At 41.9% G+C, this 26,813-nt stretch overlaps 1 protein-coding gene across 1 annotated transcript in view; it reads right to left on the bottom strand.

Moving 5' to 3' along the window:
• Window positions 1-841: 841 nt before the first annotated feature.
• Window positions 842-26,813, bottom strand: part of Adgrv1 (adhesion G protein-coupled receptor V1) — an 81,392-nt gene continuing 55,420 nt past the window's right edge. The window contains exons 24-39 of the mRNA XM_032899093.1: window positions 24,243-24,852; window positions 21,389-21,604; window positions 20,701-20,916; window positions 19,714-19,958; window positions 18,310-18,491; window positions 16,718-17,532; window positions 14,178-14,387; window positions 11,251-11,381; window positions 8,690-8,789; window positions 7,040-7,219; window positions 6,284-6,447; window positions 4,014-4,107; window positions 3,561-3,587; window positions 2,072-2,150; window positions 1,833-1,971; window positions 842-1,204 (exon numbers count right to left, since the gene is read on the bottom strand). Coding sequence (XP_032754984.1) covers window positions 1,034-1,204; window positions 1,833-1,971; window positions 2,072-2,150; window positions 3,561-3,587; window positions 4,014-4,107; window positions 6,284-6,447; window positions 7,040-7,219; window positions 8,690-8,789; window positions 11,251-11,381; window positions 14,178-14,387; window positions 16,718-17,532; window positions 18,310-18,491; window positions 19,714-19,958; window positions 20,701-20,916; window positions 21,389-21,604; window positions 24,243-24,852 — 3,579 coding nt within the window. The 3' untranslated portion in view covers window positions 842-1,033. The remainder of the gene's footprint in view (window positions 1,205-1,832; window positions 1,972-2,071; window positions 2,151-3,560; window positions 3,588-4,013; window positions 4,108-6,283; window positions 6,448-7,039; window positions 7,220-8,689; window positions 8,790-11,250; window positions 11,382-14,177; window positions 14,388-16,717; window positions 17,533-18,309; window positions 18,492-19,713; window positions 19,959-20,700; window positions 20,917-21,388; window positions 21,605-24,242; window positions 24,853-26,813) is intronic.

The raw sequence follows: 26,813 nt of genomic DNA, 5'->3' as shown, positions 1-26,813 counted from the left end.
GCTCAGCCCTAAGTGTGACTGCTCCATCAAGGCACCTCCTCAGCTTCCAGGAGCATCACGGATGAGGCCCACAGACAGAGTGCTGTGAGACTCATGCCACACCTGTTACCTCACAGCAGCTAGGAATACAGAGATCTGCTCAGCAGCCAGCCAGACGAAACCCTGTCCTAGAGGTGACCGTGTCCGTTTCTTAAGGGGGAGCTATTGGCCATAACTAAAAGTTAGGGGAGAGAATTGGTCTTCTCTAGCAGGATTGCCCATGTTCCTGTGCCTAATAACCCCAGGCCCAGGCATGTCCTGATAGCACCAGCTGGACTCGGTAGATTATCAAAAAGAAGAGGAGGAGCAGGGGGAGGAGGAAGAAGAAGAGAAGAAGGGGATGATAATGACTCCGAGAAGGAGGAGGAAGAAAAGGAAGTAGCATGAAGCTGGGAGGAGACGTGTTGAAGGAGGTGGGATCCAAGGAGAGTTGAAAGGGTGAATTGTGGGTGGATATAATCATATTTCATTATAAATGTGTATGACGTCTTCAAATAATGAAAAACGTAGAACAAGTCCTACAAATAAACGTGTTATTCAGAATTCGGCACACCTGTGAGGTCCTCTCTGCCATCACTGTTACCACTGCTGAACAGTCACTATATTACCTAGACCACGGTGAGATCGCATTTCTACAATGTCAAACCTCTCCAACCAGAGAACTGAAGCTCTCACAGTGTATCTGAGACAGAGTACCCCGGCACTGGGCACAGACTTCCTAGCGCTGACTATCCCTGTCATTTGTGTCATTGTAAGAACAAAACCACAGCGGAACTCAAATTCTCACAGAGAGATGTCTACATGTTGATTAAAACCTCAGTAATTGAAAACCTTGTTTAAGATTACTTTCATTATCCACGTCCTCTGACCTTGCTGATGTCATACACAAACACACACTGGCTGGACGCCGTCCCACTGTTGAGAACTTAGAAAAGCTGAGCTTTACGGGGTTCTCGTATGAGGCTAAGAAGAGGCTCATCTGTCTCGAGCCACACTAGAGGCTGTGAAAGGAAAGGCATCTACCTATTGTGTTTGTCCCCAGCTCCAGTCCAGGAGAAGGATTTGTTAATATCAACTGAAATCTTTCGTCTCCTTCTGGAACGTCGTCGTCCAGAATCACAACGTCCACAGGTTTAAACCTTTCTCCATCAGCAAAGTGAAGAATCTAGTCAAAAAGATAAATGGAAAGAGAAAACACGTAAGTTCACAGTGGGTGTTCATCACATGTTTAGAAAGCGGTCCTGCATATGTGATAACGCAGAGAAGACACGATTTTAGGGCTGGGAGGGGGCTCAGCAGCTACTCACATTTGCTGACCTTTCAGAGGACCCCCAGCCAGGTTCCAACAACCTTTGCCTTTCATCTTCTAATCTCCCGAAGCTACCAGCTCAGGGAATCTTAACTTCTACATGCTCTCTTTTTGTTTAAACTTAAATTGAAAGCGTTTCCGTTTGGTTCCGTAATAAGTGGGATGAAGACAGGAAGATTTTTTAAAAAGTATTGCAATGGCTTAAAGTATTTCAGTAAATAAGCCAACAAACAAACAAAACAGAGTGGTTTTTGATTTCCAGAAGCATAGGGAACGTTCTGGGAGAGTCTAGTGATTAATATACTTTACGCATTACTTAGCGTTCTTTGGAATTAAGTACTGCAAAAAGATTATTAAGGTTGAAGTAAGATATAGAAGAGAATTAAAACAATTCAACAACCTATTACAGCAGAAAGACATATAATATAGAAACGCTCTGCCTGCTCGCCCTATGCAGTCTCTTACACATAGGTTATTTCCCTACCTGTGGGGTGCACATGTAATCTAGCCCCATCTGAGCCTCTAGATTCTGGGCGTACATAAACAAGGATACGTGGCCCAGAGCTGCTGTGCCCCTCTGGACGACCAGTGTCACAGTGCCGTGGGTTTCATTCACTTCAAGTCTGGAATAAACAGAACAGATGTGGTTTTCTCTCATGACCTCTGTGTGGTAATCATGAAGAACGTGAACTTAGGGAAGGAGCTTACGCATCCTTGGTTTACCTGCTACGCTGCCACTCAATCACACCCTGACCACCATCGTTGGCGTCTATGACAATCTGCGCACTCAAGCCTTCGGAATCTGTAAATCAGAGATAGAGTGAATGAACACAATTTAATATAAAATTCATCAAAACTATACTTAAAGCCACTATCTGCTATGAAATTTGAAGACTATATAAATTTTTACGTGTAGGTACTACACATAGTGAAAACATGTTTAAGGAAGTAAAAACAATATTGGTAACATTAGAGAGAAATATGTTTATTACCAAGAGTTTTGGTGCATAACTACCCAACTAAGAACAGTGTGACATACAGGCTACAGATGTTATAGCTTCATTTTGAATAATTAAACAATGTTTACATCTCCACTCAATTTCAGGATGGGAAAAATGGTAGTGTTGGAAAAAGTAGAAAGGACAAGAGAAAGGAAAACAAGGTGGAAAGAGAAAGGTAGACGGTCACAGGAAAAAAATCCATGTTTAACAAGTGACACAGAGGAAAGTGTTAATACAAACTAGAGAAAGGGTTTGATGAAGCAAAAATAAAAATAGTGCTCTTGTCTGGATGCGTGTGTGTGTGTGTGTGTGTGTGTGTGTGTGTGTGTGTGTGTGTGTCTGTGTTCGATACTTTATTCTTTAGTTAAGGACAATTATCATAGCTATTTAGTGAGGAAAGGGATAAGAAGACCAATTCTCTTTAGGTTGAAGGAAACAACACTGTTCAGGAGATGGTATAAAATCAGAATTTGTACCCAGTAGACTACAGGCTTAGAGCCAGACAGTCTAAAAGTCATAGCATACTACTAAAATATAAATATCAGTAACATTGTACAGACCCCACAGGTCTTATTTGTGAATATGTGTGTATGTATGTGTATATATATGTGTATATATGTATATATATGTGTGTGTGTGTGTGTGTGTGTGTGTATACACATACATACACATGTAATAACAATGACAAAATAACCCTTAATTTGAAGAAGAGCAGGGGGCAGATATGGCAGGGTTTGGAGAAAGAAACCCTCAACATCTCAAAAATAAACAAAAATTTATTTTTGAAATGAAAATTAAATCATAAATCATAAAATCATTAATCATATTAAAATTAAATTTCTAGTTTTCTTTAAAAAAAAAAAACGGACCCAGCTCTTTCATGCTCTGGCTGTGATTCGGGGCACAGTCCTAAGCTTCTCACAGCTTCCTTGGTTTCGTATGCCCAATGGGGGATGTAAGAAATGGCAGAACTAATACATACAACAATTCACAGTAGAGGGCCAGAGCAGAAAGAGCTCCACTGGAACTGGCACCGAATGGCCTAACTCCCCTCTGCCCTGCAGACCTGCAAGCCCACGGATGAGCAGCCGGACAGGCTGATCTCGATGCTACGCACTACGGCCCGGCACACCACACATACTTTCAGGCAAAACTGAGAATATATCTTATTAAAGGGTCTAAAGAAGTTTCTACCAAGGTCCAAGTTTTACCTTTCAGTCTGTAATGAATTAAGTTTTCTAAAAGCATGGAAAGAAAAAGATCAAAAGTCAGAATAGAAACAAGCAGCAGAGTATACAAAAGCAAGTATTAAACTTAGAAGAAAATGGTCAGCTTATGAAGACAGCTAATTACAGTTTTAAAAGGAAATGAAGGAAAATGCATTTGAAAGAACTAACACCGCCTTGCAGGTTGCATATCTGGCTATAACACAGTTGCAAAATTCAAAAGGCACCACCGTAATTGCTGCCGTTACACTGCTTACAGAATTGCAAGATAGTCTCTAACTCGAATAGCTCTAAACGCTCTGCACATCCTCACACGTGGCTGAAACTAACAACCAAAACAAGGGACAGTGCTAGTTCACCTAACAATCCGCTCTGATTAAAACAAGGAAGTCCTTTCAAGTTAGTAAAAAGGGTCGCAAACGAGAGCCCCGTACCTACCTAGTCTGGGAGGAAATGAAGTCAGAGGAGCTATAACGAGATCAACATGAGTTAAATTCACTAAGAAGTATTCTCTGAGCTCTGGTATGTCGTCCTGCAAAAAATTAAAATCATTAAAAGGGCTTTAATTACGCCGGAAAGGAATTCTTCCTCATATGCTGTTCTTTGAGTGCACAAACAGTAAAAGCACAGTGGAAGACAAACACAAAGTATTTAAACACAATTATTTAAATTAGGAAATATAAATATAACAGTGTCAAAGATATATGTGGAATTTATTAGGTGGAACCCTATGAAGGCACCTCAAAATTATTACATTTTAAGCACAGTTTATAAGTAAACCAACTATCTGAGTCTAATTATTTCAAATAGATCGTATGCGAAAATGCTCAATTTCCCTGACACCTGTCAGAGACGGGAACGGGAAGGCTGAGGACAAGCTATGGGAGTTTGAGGTGAGCCGTTTATATTCCAAAGCCTCAACTCTACCACGTTTGTTATGGAAAATCATGGCCACAAGGGCGTGGCTTGCTGGTGATAATTAACAAGAGTGTATGAGGAGTATCCACCTGCGAGAAACCCTTTGAACGTGATAGTGATTTTTATTAATCAATAGTCCCACAGTTAACAATGAAAACAAGGAAGGTACCCTAACACAGGAGTAGTAAACCCGTGTCAGCAGGCTACGAATACTTGCCAAGTTTACACACACACACACACACACACACACACACACACAGAGAGAGAGAGAGAGAGAGAGACTGCATCTGTGTCTGTGTCTGTGAGTGTAGTATGTGCATATGTGTGTGTGTGTGTGTGTATACACATATATGCCTAAAACATCAGTACACACATACAAACATGTTTTTTATCTTATCTGAGACATGTCTCTACGTGAGAAAAAAGAAGTTTAAAATTGGTCTCTAGGCAGGCAAGAGTGTCTGGGCGAAGATGAGTCCCAGCTCCCACCTCCCACAGCCCATCGAGGCTTGCTTCTGCACGTCAGGCCTGCTGTGTTCTAATCTAGCACTGCTCAGAGAACAAACCTTGAAAATGACAAAACGAAAAAGGCAGTGCGTGGAAAACCCACGCTTGCAAAAACAGACTTGGAGGAGGAGGTGGGGGCATACATTGTACTTTAAAAGCTCACTTAACTAGGAAATGTGTGTGTGTGTGTGTGTGTGTGTGTGTGTGTGTTTTGTGTAGTGTACTTACAGTGTCTAATTTGACGCTATTAACAGATCAGGCATTTACAATGGCTGTGTAGATCAGGTCGTGTTACACACTGACATGGAAACACCCTTCCTTCTTGAAACTGTAGTTCTCGCGTGGCCATGAGCCACAGTGAAGTGGAAATAAAGACATCGCAGGGCATGTGGCTTATATTACTAATAATTTTGTAAAACTACACGAAGCCTCTGACAGAATAAAAACTATAAAATTGAACTAGCAAATACAAAATAAGAGAAATGTATTTTCAAATATATAGTCATTCCCACGTCTAGACTCCCCACTGTCTTTACCCTTCCTGGTCACAGTGTTTACATAACCTCTTAGAAGCACATTTACATAGTAGAACCACAAACTCCCCAAACACAGGATTTCACGGTGAGGAAACTCATTTAAGGTGCAGTTTCAGTCATTGCTGATTACTTTACACTTGGCCATAATCTCGTTTTCTATCGCCAGCCTCTGGAGAGTCTCCAGTCCTAATTTAACTGATCTCACCCACAAGGATTATAATGTACACGAGCCCGCGGCTCTGGTGAATCCTCGGGCATTATCAAGTGCTCCCCTGGGACCTCTTAGGCCAGAGCCACGTTATAAGAAAGTGTCCTAAGGAAGTTATCTCTCACACAATGTTTCTATAATAAAATACACAACAGCAGGCTGGCCGATCTAAACACAAATGGAAACTCCTGGGTGATTCAAAATTAAAGAAAAAAAAAAAAAATCAAGGAAAGCCATAACCCGATCTAATGCCACCAGCAGGGGACACCAACCAAACAGACTCTTAGAATATCTAAACATGGCAGAGTTCTCAAGTTTTGAAGAAAATTTACAAATATTAATAATATTTAATATAGAGACAAGCAAAAAGTATTATATAATCTTAGTCACCATGAAAGGTGCTACCTTTAGATGCAAAGTTGCTAGAATTCTCTAAGCACATTTTACAGTTTATGTTTATATAAATTATTCTATCAATTTATGCTCTGTGTGACCGTTTGGGTTGAATATAAGATCGTGGAAATATCGTAAGCGTTTACCTCGAGGACCGTGATATTGATGGCTGCTGTTGTTTCCCCTTCCTCTAAAACCAGAAAGCCCACCACAGGGATGAAGTCCGCCTCTGGCTCAGCGAGGTTTCCTTCTGTTTCATTTTTCAGACTTGCTATTCCGGGAACAGTGGCGTACGAGACATTGATAGCTCCTGGAATTCGTTGTTTAATAAGAAGATGATTACCTACACCTTTAGAACTGTGAAGTCTCTCCTATTCTGTTCAGCCCTGCTACTGGTCCCGATGCTGCAGTCTTTCACATGGACCAGCACGGTGATGCCCACTGTTATGAAGACATAGATCCCTGCCTCTGGACTTACAGCTTGGCTCTGGGACTTGTGTTAGTATATGGAGAAGGCAGTGGCATAGTCCTTTTTAGCCTTTACCCAGAGAGCCTGCTACACTTTCCTTTTCTTTACTGTGTCTTTACTTGTCCCAAAAGGATAAGGAAAAACATGAAGAAGCCCACAGTCACCGTGCCCAGCCTAGACACCCCACAGCAGCCTTCTACCCTCTGTGCTGAGACCTGAGGGGCTGTTCAGTACACAGCCTTCCTGTGAAAACAGATAATTCCTTTATTTCTTAAAGAAGTTACAAAGTACTGTGTTAAACACTGTTTTTCCTATGAAGATTTATGTTACCAATGGTTTCATTCACAGAAATAGATTTTTAAAATTGAAAACAGAATTGTAAAGGCCCTGGTCTAGAAGCCCCGTTCAGTACTCACTCCAGAGGAACACAGACCTAGGGATCCGAACTCTCTGTTGACGAAGAGCTGAACAGTGAGATTAGCCTCCGGGAGCACCACAAATCTTGAGGAGAGAGCAAAGTTTAAAACGCCATGTGGTTCATCGCTGGCTTCGACCGTCAACACAGCTGCATATCCCTGGGCATCGAGCAGAGCGACTCCCGCTGGCGAGACCCCTAAAAAATAAGGGAGCACATCAGGAACCCAGAGGGTACCTCTTCAGCAACTTCAAAATTCTGAAAGCACTTACACGTGAGTGGAGCAGTGAAAACCCGTCAGCTGTCCTGTGCCTCCCAGAAATGCAGACTGACAAGCAGTCTACATCCCATTCTCCCTCCACACAACGTGTGGCTTCTTCTATGTGGACGTTATTGTCACTACTGACTATATTGACTGTGTGGATTATAGGAATTCAACAGACAGGAAAGAACCAAGCAATTTGTTCAGAAATGATGAAATTTATTTGTAAACAGTAATCGGTTCGAAACCTAAATTGATTTTGTAACTTAAAGTCAAAAATTATCTTTGGAAAAAGTGTTCTATTCAACAAATGACTATGTAATATGTCAAGTACCTGTCACCCAGCCCGTTAGGCTGAGGTAGGAAAATCATGAGTTTGAAGATAACTCAGGCTACACAGTTGAGACCAGCCTGGGCTACATAGCAGGACCTTGCCTCAGAAAACTAACCTCTGTATAGCAGCAGCAAAACATTTGAAGTCTTTCTTTAGTATTTGTTTGTGCATGAGTGCGGCTGTTTCATGTGTGTGTGTGTGTGTGTGTGTGTGTGTGTGTGTGTGTGTGTGTTGTTGTGTGTATGTGTGTATGTATGTGAGTGTGTGTGTGTCTGTGAGTGTGTGTGTGAGTGTGTGTCTGTGTCTGTGTGTGTGTGTGAGTGCGTGTGTGTGTGTGTGTGATGTATGTAGTGTGTTATGTGTGTGGTATGTGTACATGAGTGTGTGTGTGTGTGTGTGTGTGTGTGTGTGTGTGCTGTGACATGCACGGGTAAACATCTGTAGGAAGCCATGAGTGTAGAGCCCTGCCTTCTTCCTTATTTGTAACACGGTCTTTTGTTGTTTGCACTCTAGATGCCAGACTAGCTGGCATGTGAACGCCTGGGCATTTCCTTGAGTCTACCTCCCACAGCACAGCAGGCCTGCTTGGAATTAGTTATGTAAAACCATGTGCAGCTTTGGACACTGGGTACGTGAGCTATGGTCTTCCCAGTTTCACAGTAGCACTTCACCTGCTGAGCCGTCTTCCCAACCCTATAGAGCAAAGCTTCCACACTACTTTCTACACTTCAGGAAGATCAGTGTTCATGTGCCAGCCTAGGAGCTTTTTCAATCTAATATGTCTGTGGAATATTTAATATTTAAAGTAAAATATTCTCAAAGAAAGGATCTTACTTTGGAGTTCTGGATGGTCGGGCATTTAAAATGGGAGCCCAACATCACAATCCTCCTGCCTCAGCCTTCTGAACACAGAGATAAGAGATGTACAGTGCTATGATGGCTACAAAGTAACTTTCTTTTAATTAACATATACCTACTTCTTAGACACAGTAATAGAAACTGGCTCATTTCATTCTTTCTTCTCTGAAAGGAAAATACCAAAGAAAAATTCAAAAGAAAAGTCTAAAATTACCTTGTGTCTTGACATCATACAGAACAACCTGGTATACTTCTTTCTCCTCAGGAATATTGTCATCCAACAAATGTACAAATATTGTTTTATTCAATGCCCCCTATGACAGAGAGAAACATGATGCCTGTATTGTTACTGTGCATAACCCATACCCTGCTTTCATTGGCCGTACACTTACAGTGTGCAGTTTAACATAACTTCATTAGAACCAAGATTGTCTTAGAGATTAACAGAAACCATTGACTCAAGATAACATGTTTAATACCTGACCTCAAGCTGCATTACAAAGCAATAGTGATAAAAAACTGTATGGTATTGGGACAGAGACAGGCAGGTAGATCAATGGAATAGAATTGAAGATGCAGAAATGAACCAACACACCTATGGTCACTTGATCTTTGACAAAAGAGATGAAGCCATCCGGTGGAGAAAAGATAGCATTTTGAACAAATGGTGCTGGTTCAACTGGAGGTCAGCATGTAGAAGAATGCAAATTGGTCCATTCTTATTGCCCTATACAAAGTTCAAGTCCAAGTGGATCAAGGACATCCACATAAAACCAGACACACTCAAACTAATAGAAGAAAAAGTAGGGAAGAGCCTCTAACACATGGGCACTGGGGAAAATTTCCTGAACAGAACACCAGTGGCTTATGCTCTAAGATCAAGAATTGACAAATGGGACCTCCTAAAACTGTAAAGCTTCTGTAAGGCAAAGGATACCATCATTAGGACAAAACGGCAACCAATAGATTGGGAAAAGATCTTTACCAATCCTACATCTGATACAGGGCTAATATCCAATATACAAAGAAATCAAGAAGTTAGACTCCAGAGACTCAAATAACCCTATTAAAAATGGGGTACAGAGTTAAACAAAGAATTCACAGCTGAGGAATATCAAATGGCTGAGAAGCACCTAAAGAAATATTCACTATCCTTAGTCATCAGGGAAATGCAAATCTAAACAACCCTGAGATTCTACCTCACACCAGTCAGAATGGCTAAGATCAAAAACTCAGGTGACAACAGATGCTGGCAAGGATGTGGAGAAAGAGGAACACTCCTCCATTGTTGGTGGGATTGCAAACTGGTACAACCATTCTGGAAATCAGTCTGGAGGTTCCCCAGAAAATTGGACATTGAACTACCTGAGGGCCCAGCTATACCTCTCCTGGGCATATACCCAAAAGATGTCCCAACATATAACAAAGATACATGCTCCACTACATTCATAGTAACCTTATTTATAATAGTCAAAAGCTGGAAAGAACCCAGATGCCCTTCAATAGCGGAATGGATACAGAAAATGTGGTACATCTACACAATGGAGTACTACTCAGCTATCAAAAACAATGACTTCATGAAATTCATAGACAAATGAATGGAACTAGAAAATATCATCCTGAGTGAGGTAACCCAATCACAAAAAAAACCAAAAAAAAAAAAACAAACAAAAAAAAACCCACATGGTATGCACTCATTGATAAGTGGATGTTAGCCCAAAAGCTCCAATTACCCAAGGTACAATTCATAGACCACATGAAGCTCAAGAAGAAGGATGACCAAAGTCCAGATGCTTCAGTCCTTCTTAAAAGGGGGAACAAAAATATTCATAGGAGGGAATATGGAGACAAAGTTTGGAGCACAGAATGAAAGAATAGCCATTCAGAGTATATGGGGATGCAGCACATATACATACAGCCACCAAACCTAGACAATATTGATGAAGCAAAGAAGTGCATGCTGACAGAAGCATGATATAGCTGTCTCCTAAGAGGCTCTGCCAGAGAATGACAAATACAGAGGCGAATGCTAGCAGCCAACCATTGAAATGAGAACGGGGTCTCCATTGGAGGAGTTAGAGAAAGGACTAAAGGATCTGAAGTGGTTTATAACCTCATAAGAATAATACTAACCAACCAAATTTCCCAGGGACCAAACCACCATCCACATAGTACTCATGACTCTAGCTGCAGGAGAGGATGGCCTTGTTGGGCACCAAAGGAAGGAGAAGTCCTTGGTCCTGCCAAAGCTGGACCGCCCCCCACCCCAGTGTAGGGAAATGTCAGAGTTGGGAGATGGGAAGGGGTGGGTGGTTGGGTGGGGGAAAGAGCATAACATTTGAAATGCAAATTAAAAGATATACGATAAAAAACAAACCAGGTTTAAAGTACCAACTCGACATTTTGGCTGCTGAGCCAATCAATTTAAATCTTAAACAGTGACTGGTGTATATGAGAAAGCAATCACACAAAGACTCCTCTGTTCAAGTGATAGAGAAAAATGTGAAGAGAAGACACTAATGGTGAGGGGTTGCAGTTATTGGATGTTCAACCCAGTACAGGAGGTGACAGCGGCTGGGCTGTGGCCCAACATCAAAGCAAGTGAAAAGAACACAAAAGTTAAATACACCAATGAAGAGCACAAGTCAGGTAGGTGTAAAGTGAAAAGAACAATGATCAATACGATGTGGTGGCGTTCACTTTCTACCCTGTCTTCCTCACTGTGCTGCACTGTCTTTGGAAAATGTATGGCAAAGCTTTTCCTCAGAGTGCTACCTCAGAGAAGAAGAGTTGTCCCGTAGAGTTAGCAAAATTGACTTCTAGATTTTGTCCAATAACTTTCCAGTTGACAGTGACATTTCCTCGACCTGGGGGTGTTCTTACCACATGGAACTGCAACATTTCTCCTGCAAAAGAGAGAGAATACAAGGAACAAGCACTTAATGGGAATGAACTTCGTGTTCAAAGTCAGCAAAATCCAAACTCAAGCATGCCTCCGTTCTGGGTCCTGTTCCCAGCACATGACAGCTCTGTGTTGTGCTGTGAATTTTCTAGCATGTGAACACACATGCTTGCCATTCATTAGCACAGAGGCCCTACTTCCAAATACTTGCTGTGGGTAGAAAAGCAGTACAAAAGACTCGTCAGGAAGAAGCAGCAGAAGTTGGAACACTCCAAAGCATGCACCAGAACACACATAGGGGTTCTGTAACTTTACAGTCACAGTCAAAACTAGTCAGGATCAGTTAACTCTTTCCTTCCTTTCCCCCAAGGACACAAACTCTTTACACTAGGAAGCAATGTGATTTTACACGACGTATGCATAAAAATGCTTGCAAATACCCGAAAATCACATATCTGTAGGTTGCAACTTATATATAGCAGCATGGATTTTGTTTTATAAAACACAAAATCTTTCTTTCTAGCACCTTAGCCTGCTGCTCCAATCCTGACAATTCGCTTTTCTTGTCAGTCCAAAACATCCAAGAAAATCCAGCTTCCATTTCTAGAGATAGAGCAAGGTTCTCCTTCTGATTTCCTTCCTTCAAATCCTTCATATAGGCAGCACTAATCAGACTCATTAATCCTGCATTTAAACTACTTCAAGTGTTTACCGTTTCCTACACTGTCAGGTTCTGCAGTGGATACAAAACAGTCTCTGCCATGGAACTTGCCCATCACATAGGCTCTGGCCTCCGGCACTGTGGAGGTGAAGTTCCACTGCTGACCTCAAATGCAGTCTCTACTTCCGCGTGTGTGAGATCCCACAGTAAGCATCGCACAGAGCTGCTGCTGAAACACGGAAAGGATGGGCGTGGACCCAGCACGCAGGTAACACTCCGTAAGCTTGTCAGCATTCCTAAGGACTCCTGTGATGGTGTTTTAATTTACACTCCAAATCAACTTTGCCAGCGATTTGTCTTTCCTGTATGCTTATGACCATTTATCAGTTACTCTTGTTCATTATTAAGCTGACAAGATGAAAGTCTACACCATTAACAAAAGCAAAGAGCGTCGGTGAAGGGCTCACGTGTTTAGATAAGTTCAGCAAACTTGCAAGTGGGAATGCAGTAAGGAGACAGAAGATGCGCTCTAACTAACATTCATTAGGTTTCCAGCACAGCCGCTAACTAGGTCCTTGGCTTTGTCACGTCGTTTAACGTGTGTGTGTGTGTGTGTGTGTGTGTGTGTGTGTGTGTGTGTGTGAGCTTTATGCTTTCCTCTCAAGAGAACCATGTATAGGAGCCATATTATTTTCATCTCCTAAGTCCTTAGATTAGAATTGTTTTTAAATATTTAAAAATAGGATTCAAACTATGTGGTGAAGGACATTCTGTAATGTTTCATTAATTTCAAAACATTTTTTCAAAGGTAATTACTGTCACTGTAATATTTGAATCAAACAAAAAGTAGACTGTTCCTAAGACAGAATACTCAAGATGCAGGGAAACTGTAGTGTTTAAAACAAACACTGTCACAGGCTTTCTAGCACAGCACACTATTCATAAAACATAGTAAACTACAAAGCTGGGGCTAAAATATCCACCGATTATGAATATTTTCCCTGACATTCAATATTTTACTGTTCAATAAAAATAGGTACCAAAATGTGCATACTACTCTGGCCAAAACCTATATTATGCACTTCAAATTCACAGCTCACTTCCCAAAGACCTCTGTGAGGTGTTGTGGTTTGCCCTGGAGTTATCTGTATTTTGATGCTAATTCCACTGCCCCAACAGCTGCCTACTCACTTACTCAGGAATCAGGTGACTTCACCAGAACCTTCTCCCCACTGAATTTGTAAAGTACAGGTGAGGGGCAGGTACAGGACAGAAGGAGGCCTGTCATTGGAGGAGAAGGAAGGATGGGCAGGAGAGAAGTTTGAAGGAAGAGGAGGAGACTGGAACAGAAAGGAGAGGAGAGGGAGGAGAGAGGAGAGGGGAGGGGGGAGGGAGGGGAGGGGGGGAGGGGGAGGGGGGGGGGGAGGGAAGGGAGGGAGAGAGGGGAGAGAGAGAGAGAGAGAGAGAGAGAGAGAGAGAGAGAGAGAGAGAAGCCATGGCAGGACAATGGACGCTGACATTAAGATTCCACTCTGTGTATTTACAGGTTGTTATTAATGCTCCTAAGGGATGGATGGTACTGGGCTTTGTATGTTTAGGTGCAGCAATTATATCTTACCAATTGGGTTAAAGATTATTGTGTTGTGTGTTCTTTTATGTGACGGTTTGAGTGTAGTTAAGTGTGCGGCGGCTGGAGACACTGGTCCACCGCAGAGTTGGGATGTGTTCCCGCCAAGATATCTAGCAGATATCTAGGGGCACCGCGGTGCCAGACCTAGTGGGGTAAAAGACAACCATACTTTTTTATTTATTTATTTATTTTTTTTACAACAACAGTGAAGTATGGACTGTGTCGTGATTTAGCAGAGGAGAAACCCAAGCATTCTAGCATGGAGGCATCCAGCAACTCTAGCAGTGGGAACGTTATATGTGAGCTCGATCACAGTACCTGTGAGGCTCACACATGTGGTTAGACAGTGCATACTGGTGGCCCGGCCCTCTTCTAAGCAAAGTGCTACACAGATGAAAACAGCAGCTCAACGAGAAAAGAAAATAAAAAACAGAGGCTTCAGAACATGAGACAAAGAATCACATCTGTGGAAACAAGAAAGAATGTGTTCAATAGTAAGTGGCACCCACCTTCGTGGCCTATGACAGATCTCGAAGCTGTCTGAAAACTGACAATTCCTGCCACATTGTCGTTTGCCAAGATGTTGACTGTAACTGTGTCAGAGCTGGGCAGGATTCTGCTTCCACCCTCCGTGGCCACCAGACGGACGAAGATGCTTTCCTCGTCCTCTGGTTCAGAATCATCCAAAATGGTTAGAATGGCTGTCTTTTTGGTTTCACCTTGAAAAAGTTGAAAGAATTAAAGCTGAATCCGTGAAATACCAACCTGAAAGGCCAAAGTAACCTTTAATTTTAAAAGATAAGTAAAACTGTGTCAAGTGTAAGAGTTCAGTGCTGTGATCAACAGTGTAACCATCGCACCAAACTGTGCCTCTTAGCCGTTTTCTGAAATCCAAAGTGCTGTAAAAAATCTCAGTGCGGGCATATTACAGAGAGGACATTGAATAGTAGAACGTCAGTGGGGACAACTATTCCAGAGAATCATGGTCTACTCCCTGGTCTCTGTCAAAAATGATCGTGACCTGGGAAAGAGTGCTAAAGTCATGTTTACAAGTAGTTTCCTACTTTCCAAGGAAGTATAATCTCATTCCTGGTATGGCATTACTGTGAATAGTCTTGGCTATCCCTACATCTCCCTCACAGGTCACCGGCACCCATGGGACGGTAGTAAAGTGGCACAGAGGGACAACAAGCTCTAGCTGAGACAGCCTCATGAGGACAATTGCTTTGGGGAGATAGATGGCTGAGGTGGCAGCATCATAGACCAGTTTCCAGGATGTGTTGCAAGGAACAAAGGAGACAGCAGAAGACCGCAGGAGGGGAAGAGGGGCAGTATCTGACACAGTGCTCCTTTAACAAAGAAAGCGCTGGGGAACACCCCACAAAATGCCCTCCCTCTGAGGTTCACCCGTGGGGAACCCTGTCTAGTTCCCTTCCATGTTGTAAAAGGAGGATGAAAATGAGGGATCCCACAGCATTGCCATCCTCAATACAACATGGTTCTATTTTCTCCCTCCTTATGCTTCTGGGCATTGAACCAAGAACCTTGATTTGAAACTGCATGTTATCTAGTAATCTAAGTTAGCTACAAAATCAAGTCCATTTTGTGTGAAGCTAAAGTTAGAATTCAATCTAATAACGTGTATAATGCAGGTGCTTTCTATAATTGGTCCTTTATGCTTATCTAAGCCATGAGAAATTTATCTATAACTTTTATCTCCTGTTTTATAACCTTCTCCCCTATCTTGTTACACTTTTGTTACTCACTTCAAACAGGAAATGTCACCAATCTCCAGTCTACCACCTGCCATTATCCGCTCAGGAACCAGCTTCCTTTCCACCTCCCCGCGCAGAAATGTTTTCTAGCATTTCATTTCATTTTCTCTTTCTGAGATAGTCTGTCTAATGGAGCTCAGCACTGCCTCAAACTTGGCATGCAGTTGAGGATGATGGTAAACTCCTACCCCTGTGGTTCCAACAGCTGAGTGCCAGGATCAGACGCAAATATTACCACCTCAGTTTACATGGTGCTAGGGTTTGTATCCAGGGCTTTGTGAATGCTAGACAAGCATTGTATTGACTAAACTGCATTTCCAGCCAACTTTAAGACATTTAAAATTTTTATTCTCAAACACAATGTTTACTAGATATCTTCAAAGTCTGTTACATATATAGTTACTAGTTTCAAAAATGTATGCGCATTAAAATATAAACAGAGAGTGAACTTCTCCGAGACACAGAATTGCTAATAATTAAAAATTTTTTATCCAGTTTATATTCTGAGTTTCTTATAAATATGTGTAACTTTTTCAATCAGGAGCAAAAAAAATTAACTGTGAGTTTTTGTAATTGTTCAATTCAGGATTTAAAAATATTCTGATTAAAATTACCATTTCTATACCAAACTAAACTATGAACTTCCCCAATTTTAAATATCATACCCAACTAGTACTAAGATTGAGTATGTGAAGACAATCTTCATTAGACTCTCCTGGCTGCGTTTCAGACGTCACTTATGAGAAATTCTGTGCACTCTTTTACAAGTTTAAGAATAGTACCACAGCAAAATAATCGACGGCAAAGATCACCTTAAAATAAATACAACTCTCAAACTTCAGGTGGTTTTTATTTAAAAATTTTCACTGATGTTCTACGCTGCTTTATCTGGTACATCTGAAAATGTTATATTCTCGTGTAGCATTGCTTCTTCAACACATCTGTTTGTGTGTCCATAGCTCATTCCTGTAACTTTCCTTATAAAATAAGAACCTGTCTTGTGGTTGCTTCTGACATATGAATGCCATGCACCATGCACAAAGGCATAAAATTTACATGTTCCCTAAATGTCTCCTTTAAAAACAAACTAAAAACACACACATACAGGTCATGCGAGCCTGCGTCTATTAGGATAACCATTTATAAGCTGAATCACTATTGCTTCCAAAACCACACTGCGTCTCTAAATAAATAAGAATGGGCAGGAACATGGGCATGATATTGACTCAGAACTTTAGCAAGAAGTGCTGAAACCCATCTATACCAGGACTTACCTTCTGCAAAAGTAAGAATGTCTCCGGCACCTATGAAATCTAAACCTTCAGTAGCTGTTCCACCAGCAACACGCCATTCGACCGTCACCTGCCCCAGGCTGCCTCCTGTCCTGTGGATAACCAGTTCCACCGAGGTCTGTGGCTGTTCCTGCACTTGTACACATAAGCCATCTTCCGAGGTATTGGGGCTAACACTGTACATAACGAATACTCCGAAGGCATCGCCATTCAGTCCTATGACCACCGTGGAAGTATTCGGATGTCCTATGGTTGGCTGGTTTTTAAAACTGTCTGTGATGTTCACGAGGTGAACTTCAAGGAGAGAAATTAGGAAACATTCGTCCATCTCGGGAACATCATCAGGAAGTAAAGAAACCGTGAGGTTTGCAAACTCATCGCCTTCCGGCATCAGGGCCCACTGTCTTGTCACAGGCTCATAGTCACTGCCGGCAACAGCCTGGCCACTAAAGAGAGAGGCCACCTTCGTCACGTTCTTCCTGTAGGTCTGGAAGTCTGAGCTGTTCGCCGTTAAGCTGACCCATGAGGTCATCCAGAAACACTGAGGTCCGTCGGCACCACTGACAACTGAGAAGGCAGAGCAGGCATGTTCTCTGAGACACAAAGTGGCACAGGTATACTGTGTCTCCTCCACTGCAGACACATTCACCCACGTTCTCCAGAGCGGGTCGGGCATCCCTTGCGTCGGTGATTCATAGTAGGATAACACATCTTCTTCACCTTCCTCAACTGCAAGAGCCACTACATCAATATCAGAGGTGCTGTAGAACAACAGCAGGCGACCATAGTGTCCTCCGCTGAAATGTGCAGGGACAGAGGAAAAGCAGGTGAAGCACTCAGACTAATGTGGGAGCTGCACACAGAGGACAGACAATGCCCACTGTGGCGTTGAGAAGCGTTGTTAGTAATATTTCAAACACCAGTTTAACCCAAGTAGTACAAGCTTATTTCTTAATAGGGTTTGTCTTTCAACATTTTATTTTCTGGTGTTAATTATGCTGCCTAGTTTTCAACCAGTAAGGCTCACTTTTACTCGTGCTATGAAAATATTTTGCAAGGTAGGCAAGTTGTATCCGTTTCAGAGTTCCCAGACCTAATTACGGAACTTTAACTATTAGATTTCACAAAAAATAACAATGACAGCAAAATGAATACATTTATAGAAACGTGACTATTTTGCTACAGGTCCCTCAACCCTCTCTGTTCTGTTTCTGAGGGAGGCCAGTGGACAGCATGTTCCCTACAAAAGAAATGCAAGGAAGACAGAACCTAAAAGTCCACCCTTCGTACATCCGAGTTTAAAAGGAAACAATATTCAAACTCTAATTAGAACATATTACATAGGAAACCAATAGATTTTGGTAGCTCAAAAGCACAATGGTGTAAAAGGCCATCCTAATTTCACTAACTAATAAACATGACTAAGTCTTTCTATCAACACATAAAAGCTAACGTGTTAGATCAAGCTATGGGGTAAGTTATGAGGTTAACAACATACGACTCTACATTATTAGGTTAGAGGAGGACACCTCCCCAACCCACACTCCTACAGACGCAGCAAGCAGAGCGCGTACCTCCTCCTGACAGTTATGTTCGCAGAGGAACGTCTCTGCAGGGGTTCTTGCACACGATAAATGGACTGAGCAAAGGCTACTGAACCGTAAGGGTTATCGTTGGCGGCAATTACAATGTGTGCCACGCGATCTAACCCGATCGTACCTCCGCCAGAGGCAGCAGCTAGTTGCACCTGGATGACCTAAAAACATAGTGAAAACTTCCTTAATGGAGTCCCAGTTCTGAGATAGAACAGGAAAATACCAAGCACATCCACATAATAACAAATTATGATGAAATGCAAATGAGCCCGAAGAAACTGCCCATTACACTCAGAAGTTAACGTATAACAAAATAATACACAATTAACTTTTAATACATAAATAGTGCATAAGAAACATAAGCTGTTCATATCGCTTAGTACTTAGTCATAAAAATCAGTTTTTTTAATTTAAATTTTATTTTTAATTAAAATTTTTAATTTAAAGTAAGATAATTTTAATAATTAAATATTAAAATTTTAAGTAAATATAAAACTAATCAAAGTAAGTACATTTTGAATTTAAATTAAAGACATAAACTTGTGTTAATCATTGTAATAGTATGACTTTCGTAACCAAAGCTTTTCTTACTTAGGGGAATATTACATATCCCTCTCAGTGGTGAGTGAATCTGTTCTGGGTCTCACCCATACTATCTTAACTTGAAATTGTCAACAAAAGTTTAAAGAATAGTTGCATAATGTCATCTAAGTTTAGAAAGAAGAAAATGTATTACATGTACTAAACGTACTAATGCATGGTTCATATTTTTAAAATGAACGAGGGCACAATTAGCAATAATAAAAGTGTTATAGACTTCATAAGCAGTTAAACAAAATTGTTATTAAAGGAATATGAGATCTAGACATTAATACTTGAATTTCACAAAATAACATTACTTTTAGTAATTTTAGTAATTAGCCAACTTCCCTAGTGCATTTCCACCACGAGAAATGCCGGGAAGGTGGACCTGGTATGCTTGTTACAATAGTGGAAGAATGGGAGCTCGAGTCTGTGGAGAATCACAACCTACACCCAGCCCACACTCCGAAGGGGACAGAGACACAAGCCAAAATGATATGAAACAAACGTTGCATCATTATGATATACATGCATACATACGTGCATACAGTCACTTAGCAGAAGTGTTCTAAAACACGCTATAAACACACACACGAAAACCGTCTTAAACTGGCCAGGTGGCCTGTGCACCATGCATTCTAGGAAAACTGTTCCTCTTTCTGTGTATTGTAAAACAGTCTTCAGACTGCCATTCTGGGGAACCCCTGCAGACAGCATGCACTCGCCATTCTCTCAGCAACATAGTCACTCTACGAGACAAGGCACAATGTACAACGTCATTCTAGACGTCAGTCCTCTCACCTCTTCGATCTCCGGAACGTCGTCAGCCAGGACCTCTAACAACAAGGTTTGAATGGTTTCCCCAGGGGCAAAGGTCACATTACCTGAGACAACTCGCAGGTCGCCAGTAGCAAGCTGTCCATTAATGGTGGCAACCCACTCAACAGTAACATTGCCGAGTGTCCCAGAATTTCGAATTATTGGCATGTTTACCCAAACTGAGTTAAACTCAGGTTCCTCTACAATAAATTTAGTATTCTGAAAACCTGAAGGGTAGACAGAACAGGTGTTTTTAGACACAAGGTGAAACTCTGACAAACCAAGACCAAGCTGGGGCCTCTGAGACAAAGGATTCTCCTGCTAAGAACCGTAAGCAGTAGCTGTGAGGTAAGCTGGGCAAGACTGCCTGCAATTTTTAATTGTGACAAAAGCAGATCATGGATGCCTACGGGGGACAGGTTTGTGTCCTGCAGTGCTGCAGCCACTGCAGGGCCAGCCTGGACTACAAAGGTAGTTGCTACTTTGCTTCCCGGCTGACAATATGCAGAAGGTTTAAAAACCCAATTGTGAGTGGAAATTTTGTTAATTAACCATTTAAAAGAATTATGTTAAAGTAAAAACCAGGCATATAGTCAGTCCATGTTTATCATCTGGTACTGAAGAGGCTAAGACAGTGTCGAGTTTCAGGGTAGCCCAGTTGTCACAGTTACCATGACACTGTCTCCCAAAACTCAAAGAATTTATAGAACATATATAGGAGCCAGTATTGACACAAAAGCAAACAGGTTTTGAGTATCTCTGTTAAAAAAATGTGATTTCTCATTTCCTGGGTAACCATTAACCTATGCCAGGAATCTTATGTATACGTAGTAATACCTCAAAAACAAAACAAAACTAAAAAACAAAACCAACACTAACCAACAAGACTGTCTTGGTCAACTCAATCTTAAATAAAGATTCCATGACTTACAGACTAAATAAAAGGGAAAAAGAAATTAGTCTGGTTACCAAACAGTCCGAAAGGGTCATCAGAAGCGTCTATGGTAATGACGGCCTCTCTTAGAGGCCCCAGCGAGGCTCCGCCTGTCGTTTCATTCAGCAGTTGCACAAGAAAGGCCTCTTCCAGCTCAGGGTAGATGTCGTCGATGATATATATCGGCACAGCTTTAGTGGTTTCCCCTTCCAGCAAGACCACGTCCGATGACGCTATACTATAATCCTCACCTGAAAGGGACAAATGTTGCTTCAGAATTAGCACCCCACACACCAGGGAAGTGCTGCCCCACACTTGGAGAAATATTTTTGAAGGATGTTTAGATACACTCATTTGAAAAAAGAAGCCTTATTTCTCAAACTAAAGACATGTGTGTTTGATAACGGACATCTTCCTGCTTTCATGTTCATTCCCTCACATGCACGGAAAGATAATAACATTCCTCAGGGAGATTCATGGATAAACACTCATAAAAAGTGAGGTGAAAGAATTGTAATGTCAGTGAGAAGACAAGCTATACAGTCGTCCAGATGCCACAAGCAAGCATCCCTGTCGACATAGCTGGAGCGACCTCCTCACGAAGCTGGGTGAAATGCAGCAACTGCAGACCACCTTAGGGAGGGAGGGGGATGGATGTCCCTTATAGAGCCTAAAGGATGAACGAGCTCACAGCGCCACCGCTCCTCTCCAGGATTTTCTTACCCGTGGCTGCAGTTCCTGGCACAGCTTTAAACTTGACAGAAACATCTGCAAATGCTCCTCCCGTCCGAGTCACATTGATGATGGGGCCAACATGATTTTCGGCTACACGAACAGCCGGTGCAGACAGCTGCACCGTTCCAAACGCATCGTCGTTGGCAACGATAATGAGATGGGCCACGGTCTCCACCTTAGGCCCAAGGCGTGGAGAATGTGGGACTGAAAGACATTAAGAAGAATAACACAATGGACTTCTGAGGTCCGGCTAACAGCCGTCAAGAATCCAGTGGACTTCTCGGTCTCTCCCTATCTATGTTTAAATATGTTCACCTGTCCTTCCTAATTTAAGCATTGGAAATACAAAAGTAAAGTAAATAGGAAATCTCCACCATCTTTTAACATATATTCTAGAAATTAAAAACATTATCAAGGGAACAGTTACACTGTAAGTATGTCTTAATAAGCATTAGAGAAACTGCTGATCCAAGTGTAATTAGCCATCAAGTTGTGTAGCATTAATCGGATACTAAGAGCCTACAGAGTTACACTATTATAATTAGATCACTGCTGTGACAGAATTCCAGCACGAAACTATTTTTTCGTGCACTGCTTATGTCACTGATGATATGCCCCCCTGTTTCATCTATTTTGTCGCAAACACAATTTCATTTCTTATTCAATTCATATTACCTTTATGCAGATAATAATATGCACACGTCTTGTTTTTCTATTCATCTGATGACATATTTGTATTGAATATATGTGTTGGTTCGGATGACAATTGCCGTGATGAAACACCATGACCAAAAGCAACTTGTGGAACTTTATTTGGCTAACACACCCCTAGGCATAGTCCATTTAGGGGAAGCCAAGGCAGGAACTCAAAGCAGGTGAGCACCTTGAGTCAGGGCTGATGCAGAAGCCATGGAGGGGTGCTGCTTACTGCCTTGCACCTCGGGGCTTTCTTAGAGAACCCAGGATCGCATCACCTACAATGGGCTGGGCTATCCCCCATCTGTCACTAATTAAGAAAATGCCTTACACCCTGATTTTACAGAGGCATCTTCTCAACAGAGCTTCTCTCAGATGACTGTAGCTTGTGTCAAATTGACAGAAATTTGTTACATTTGTATATAATTAATATATATACACACGGACACATACGCATTTCTACAGTAAGGACTTAATGCCACAAAGAAACTAGTGAAATAACCTGTGATATTAGTGTCCGTGACACATAACCAAGAAACTATAAAAATTCATACTCCCCCCACCTTCAAATGTGCAGACCTCAGCAAGCCACGTGTAATGCCTGCAGTAATCCACAGGTGGGCGCCCTCCTCTGAAGTCTTCTCATGCCTCTACCAATCATAAACCTTGGTGGCTACATTCAAAGTTAAGGCTTACCAGACTTTACACACTCGTTTTTGTCTCTTACAGTCTGGGTCTGTCTCTCCCTCTCCTCCCCTGCACTCTTCTTGGCTGTGCACCTTTACCTGCATAACAGCTGTTCTGCATTGCTCTATAGATGGCAGGCTGACTACTCCTCCATCCCAACAGCACGAAGGTTCTCCCCACATGCCGTCCTACTGATAACTGCTGACACTGTATGCTCCCCGCAAAACAGATGCTGTATTGCTTTTACATCTAGTACCACATGTAATCCCCTAATATCTCCACATTAGAAATAAAAAATATTTACACTTCTACCATTCTCTAATTATATCAGGAAAAGGGAGCTTTGGAAGATTACGCCCACCAACTTATGATACACTGGAAGGAGGTTACCCGACTTCGGCATGGGCAGATCCACGCCACTGTCGTGTGAGGTCTTCCATTTGGTGTTTATTTCTATCTCAGCAAGTTGCAAACTGGTGGAATAACAGTGCGATCTTTATAATTCTTACTTTAAAAGACTAACTGTTGAGTTCCATTTCAACTTCTTGGCTGTCAGAACTGATCCTGAATCTATCTTTATAGAAGAGTAGGAATGTTTCATAAGAAACCATTAACCTGAAGGCTTCACGTCAGCAACCATAAACCGCCTTTATTGTCCTCAGCTATAATTAGTGTGGCTGTTGTCACTTCATGGTCTTCACCCAGGGAAGGCGAGCAAACTTGCTGAGGAGAGACCTTAATCCATACAGCAGTATATTATAGAATGTGGACCTTCGAGCCTCGCATCCTAGCCCGTAATTCCACCAATGCTCATTGTTTACAGTTGCACAGCCCTATCTCTTCCCTTACACACATCTGTTGATTAGAACATCTGTTAGAAGTGTACCAAAATGGAGTCACTCACAGTGCTGCCACGAGAAAACTTAGGAGCTCTTTACAATGTCGGCAGAATAGTTTGAAGCAAAACAGCACTGGGGTCAGCCATATAATCATTACACAGAAGTTTTTAAAATTCACTTTGGGGGCATGAGTGCTTTTTAATATATGATTCCCAAGGGAAAAATCTATGCCTGCTTTCCGGTTGTCTGAAAGAAAATCATTTAGGAAGCATTGCTTTCAGAGATTCTTGGAGCTAAGGAGATGGCTCAGTAATTGAGAACGTTTGCTCTTGCAGAGACCCGAAGACAGGTCCAAGTGTGCGGCTCAACGCAGCTGTAAGTTAAGTTCCAGGAGACATGACGCACTCTTCTGGCTTCCTCAGGTACCCGCACACATTTGGTATGCATGCGGTCAGGCACACATGAGCACATAAAATAAATAAAGAAAATCGTATAAAGGTAGTTTTACTTACCCTTAATCTTACCTTCCTTATGGATTTTTTTTTTTACATAAAAAAACTTTGGGTTTTCGTTTCCATAGTCTTATCTCTAACTTTCACAACACATTAATAGATACTTACTTGGGCGATTCTGTACTTTGTCTACTAAAGAAGAATTGAAAAGTTCAATGAACACAGATTCTGACCGTTCTGGTTCATCGTCATCCAGGATTGAAATAGTGATCATTGCCTCAGTCTGATTTGCTCTGAAAAGAGCCAATCCGGATGCTGATACGTAATCTCCTCCTTGAGTTGCTCTTGCTAAATTAGGTGGGAAATATGGTGGTTTTTCCATATCATCTATGGTGGCGTATGAGACTGCAACTTCTCCCATCAGGCCTTTCAACCTTATTATCGATAACGTGACGTTCTGGGTTGCTTCTTCAACACTAATAGGTCTAGTTTTGTTAGGAAAAATGAACACCCCATGGGGATCATCACTAGCCAATATTGTCAACGTGGCACTGGTAAGAACTCCCAAGGAGCCACTGGACACGTTGAGGATGGACACGGTGCATGTCTTGTCTAGCTCCGGCTCTTCGTCCGCCAGGATCTCCACAGTGATGTGGGCAAGCCTCTGCCCAACCTCAAACGTGATGTTGCCAGAGGTGACAGCGAGATCCCCATCTGGGTCCGAGTCCACCTTCCAAAGCAAAGTCACCGGAGACAGAGCTCCCTGAGCCCGTGTAACCTGTGAAAGAGTTCAGATGTAGAGAGAGAAACTGGCACACCGACTTAAGAATTTAAGTGCACAATGATAGTGCCAGGCCAAATTCTAAGTTGTCTTTTAATTTTTTAAGTTTTCAAGACTATAAAACTATTGGAGGGAGAGGCTGTACACATCCTACCCCTGACTTGATGGCATATAAAAGGTGACAGTGGGTGGAAAGCCACAGACTATCTATCTATAAAATACTCAGTAACCACAGGATGTGAGTTACTGTCCTTATGCACACGCAAAAGATACTCTTTATACTTACGTGATGTGTTTCCACTGTAAAGAACAGACCAAGAACATTTTCCAAAGAAAAGTTATTTTCAGTACAATTGACCCAAAGTACAACAAAGTACAATTAGAAGAAATGCTTTCATATATTAAGAACAAAAGGTTAAATGTGTTCTAAAGAAATCCTAATAATAGTCCTAATAATAATTTATTATGTATAAATATTGTCTTCAACTCAAAGTAAAATGAGGCAATAATTTTATTAAAGGATCATCCTTTCTCAGGATTTTTAGTCCTAAGTAATTATTCAATGAACTCCACAGCAGATTACTCAATGATCTCAAAGGGACAAAATGAAGTCTGTCACATGAGTGCAGAAGCATGATCCGGCCTCAGCTTTCCTCATCGCTACATGGAAACGAGAGAACTGATGGAGTCATCTATCGGTAAGAACCTTCTAGGTCTGTGCTAGAACTCAGCAGGACGGGCACACACGCCTGCATAGTATTAATACTACTTCTACTACTCACAAATCTTTGGGATTTCCTTTTCCTCTAGGTGAAGTGGCACAGGGCCGTAGGGGCACGCAGTTCACTTACAGGTATTCATAAATCCCTTCCCCCTCAGCACTCACATCTCCCAACCACACTTCTACAAGATAAGCAATATTTGCTTCCTGAAGCAATCGATGAACCAGAGTCCTTTGCTACCTCAGGGTGGCTATGCACCATGAACCTAATTTTTAAAGAACAAATTGTTTAAAAATAACTTCCACACATTTTCATTTGTTTGCTGGTTTGGGGGTGTGCCATAGTAGAGTGTAGAGGAGTCAGTTCTGTTTCCACCATGTCGGTTCACAGATTGAACTCAAGCTGTCGGGCGGGCTTCATGGGAAGGCCCCTTACTTGCTAAATCATTGAATTCACTAGCCACTCTCCCCAGGCAATGTTTCTTTGCTCTAAAAAGCCACTGAGATTTTAAAGTGTTTGTTGCCATTGAAAGATCCCCCTTTGATATTAGTGCAGCCATTTCTTAAGAATGAGAATCTTTTAAGCTGGCCCTTGCTTAGCCCCTAGACGTTGACAATAGACCAGAAAGTACAGAAATCACATTCCCATCCACTCTCTAGGAAGCTGCCCAACCATAAGAACAGATGGTATAGATCGTATTTACTGCAGGGCAATTACAAGGCAGGAAACATCCCCAGGAAGCTGACTGACCACTATAGATTGTGCCCCAGGACGGGAAAGCCTATATCAAGTTAGATGTCCTTGGTACTGACATAGCTGTGCTGACATAGCTATAGCCTTGTCCTGGGAACTCCAGGAGAGAAACATCTGCCAAGTCAGATATCCTTGGTCCTTGTCTTGGGGATCCCAGGATGGGAAAACATATATCAAGTCAGACGGACTGAAATGGCTGCATTGATATCGTTACAGCCTTGTCCCAGGAACTCCAGGACAAAAAAATCTGCCTAGTCAGTTATCCTTGGCAGAGAAATAGCTGAGCTAATGAAGCTGTGTAACCTTAACTGACTATTTAAGCTGTATTTCTGCTGTTCGAGGCTCTTCACATCCCTCCTGCATGAGGATCGTGTCGAGCCCCAATGCATTGGTATCCCAAAGTAAACCTCTTGTTTTTACATCAAGACTGAGTCCCGAGTGTTTGTGGGGTGGTGGGTATTCTCAGGATTGGAGCAAGAGTCT

This window comes from Rattus rattus, chromosome 3 (genome assembly GCF_011064425.1).
Source record: "Rattus rattus isolate New Zealand chromosome 3, Rrattus_CSIRO_v1, whole genome shotgun sequence".
In the NCBI taxonomy this organism is placed as follows: Eukaryota; Metazoa; Chordata; class Mammalia; order Rodentia; family Muridae; genus Rattus; species Rattus rattus.
This window is presented reverse-complemented; position numbering and strand designations above follow the sequence as displayed.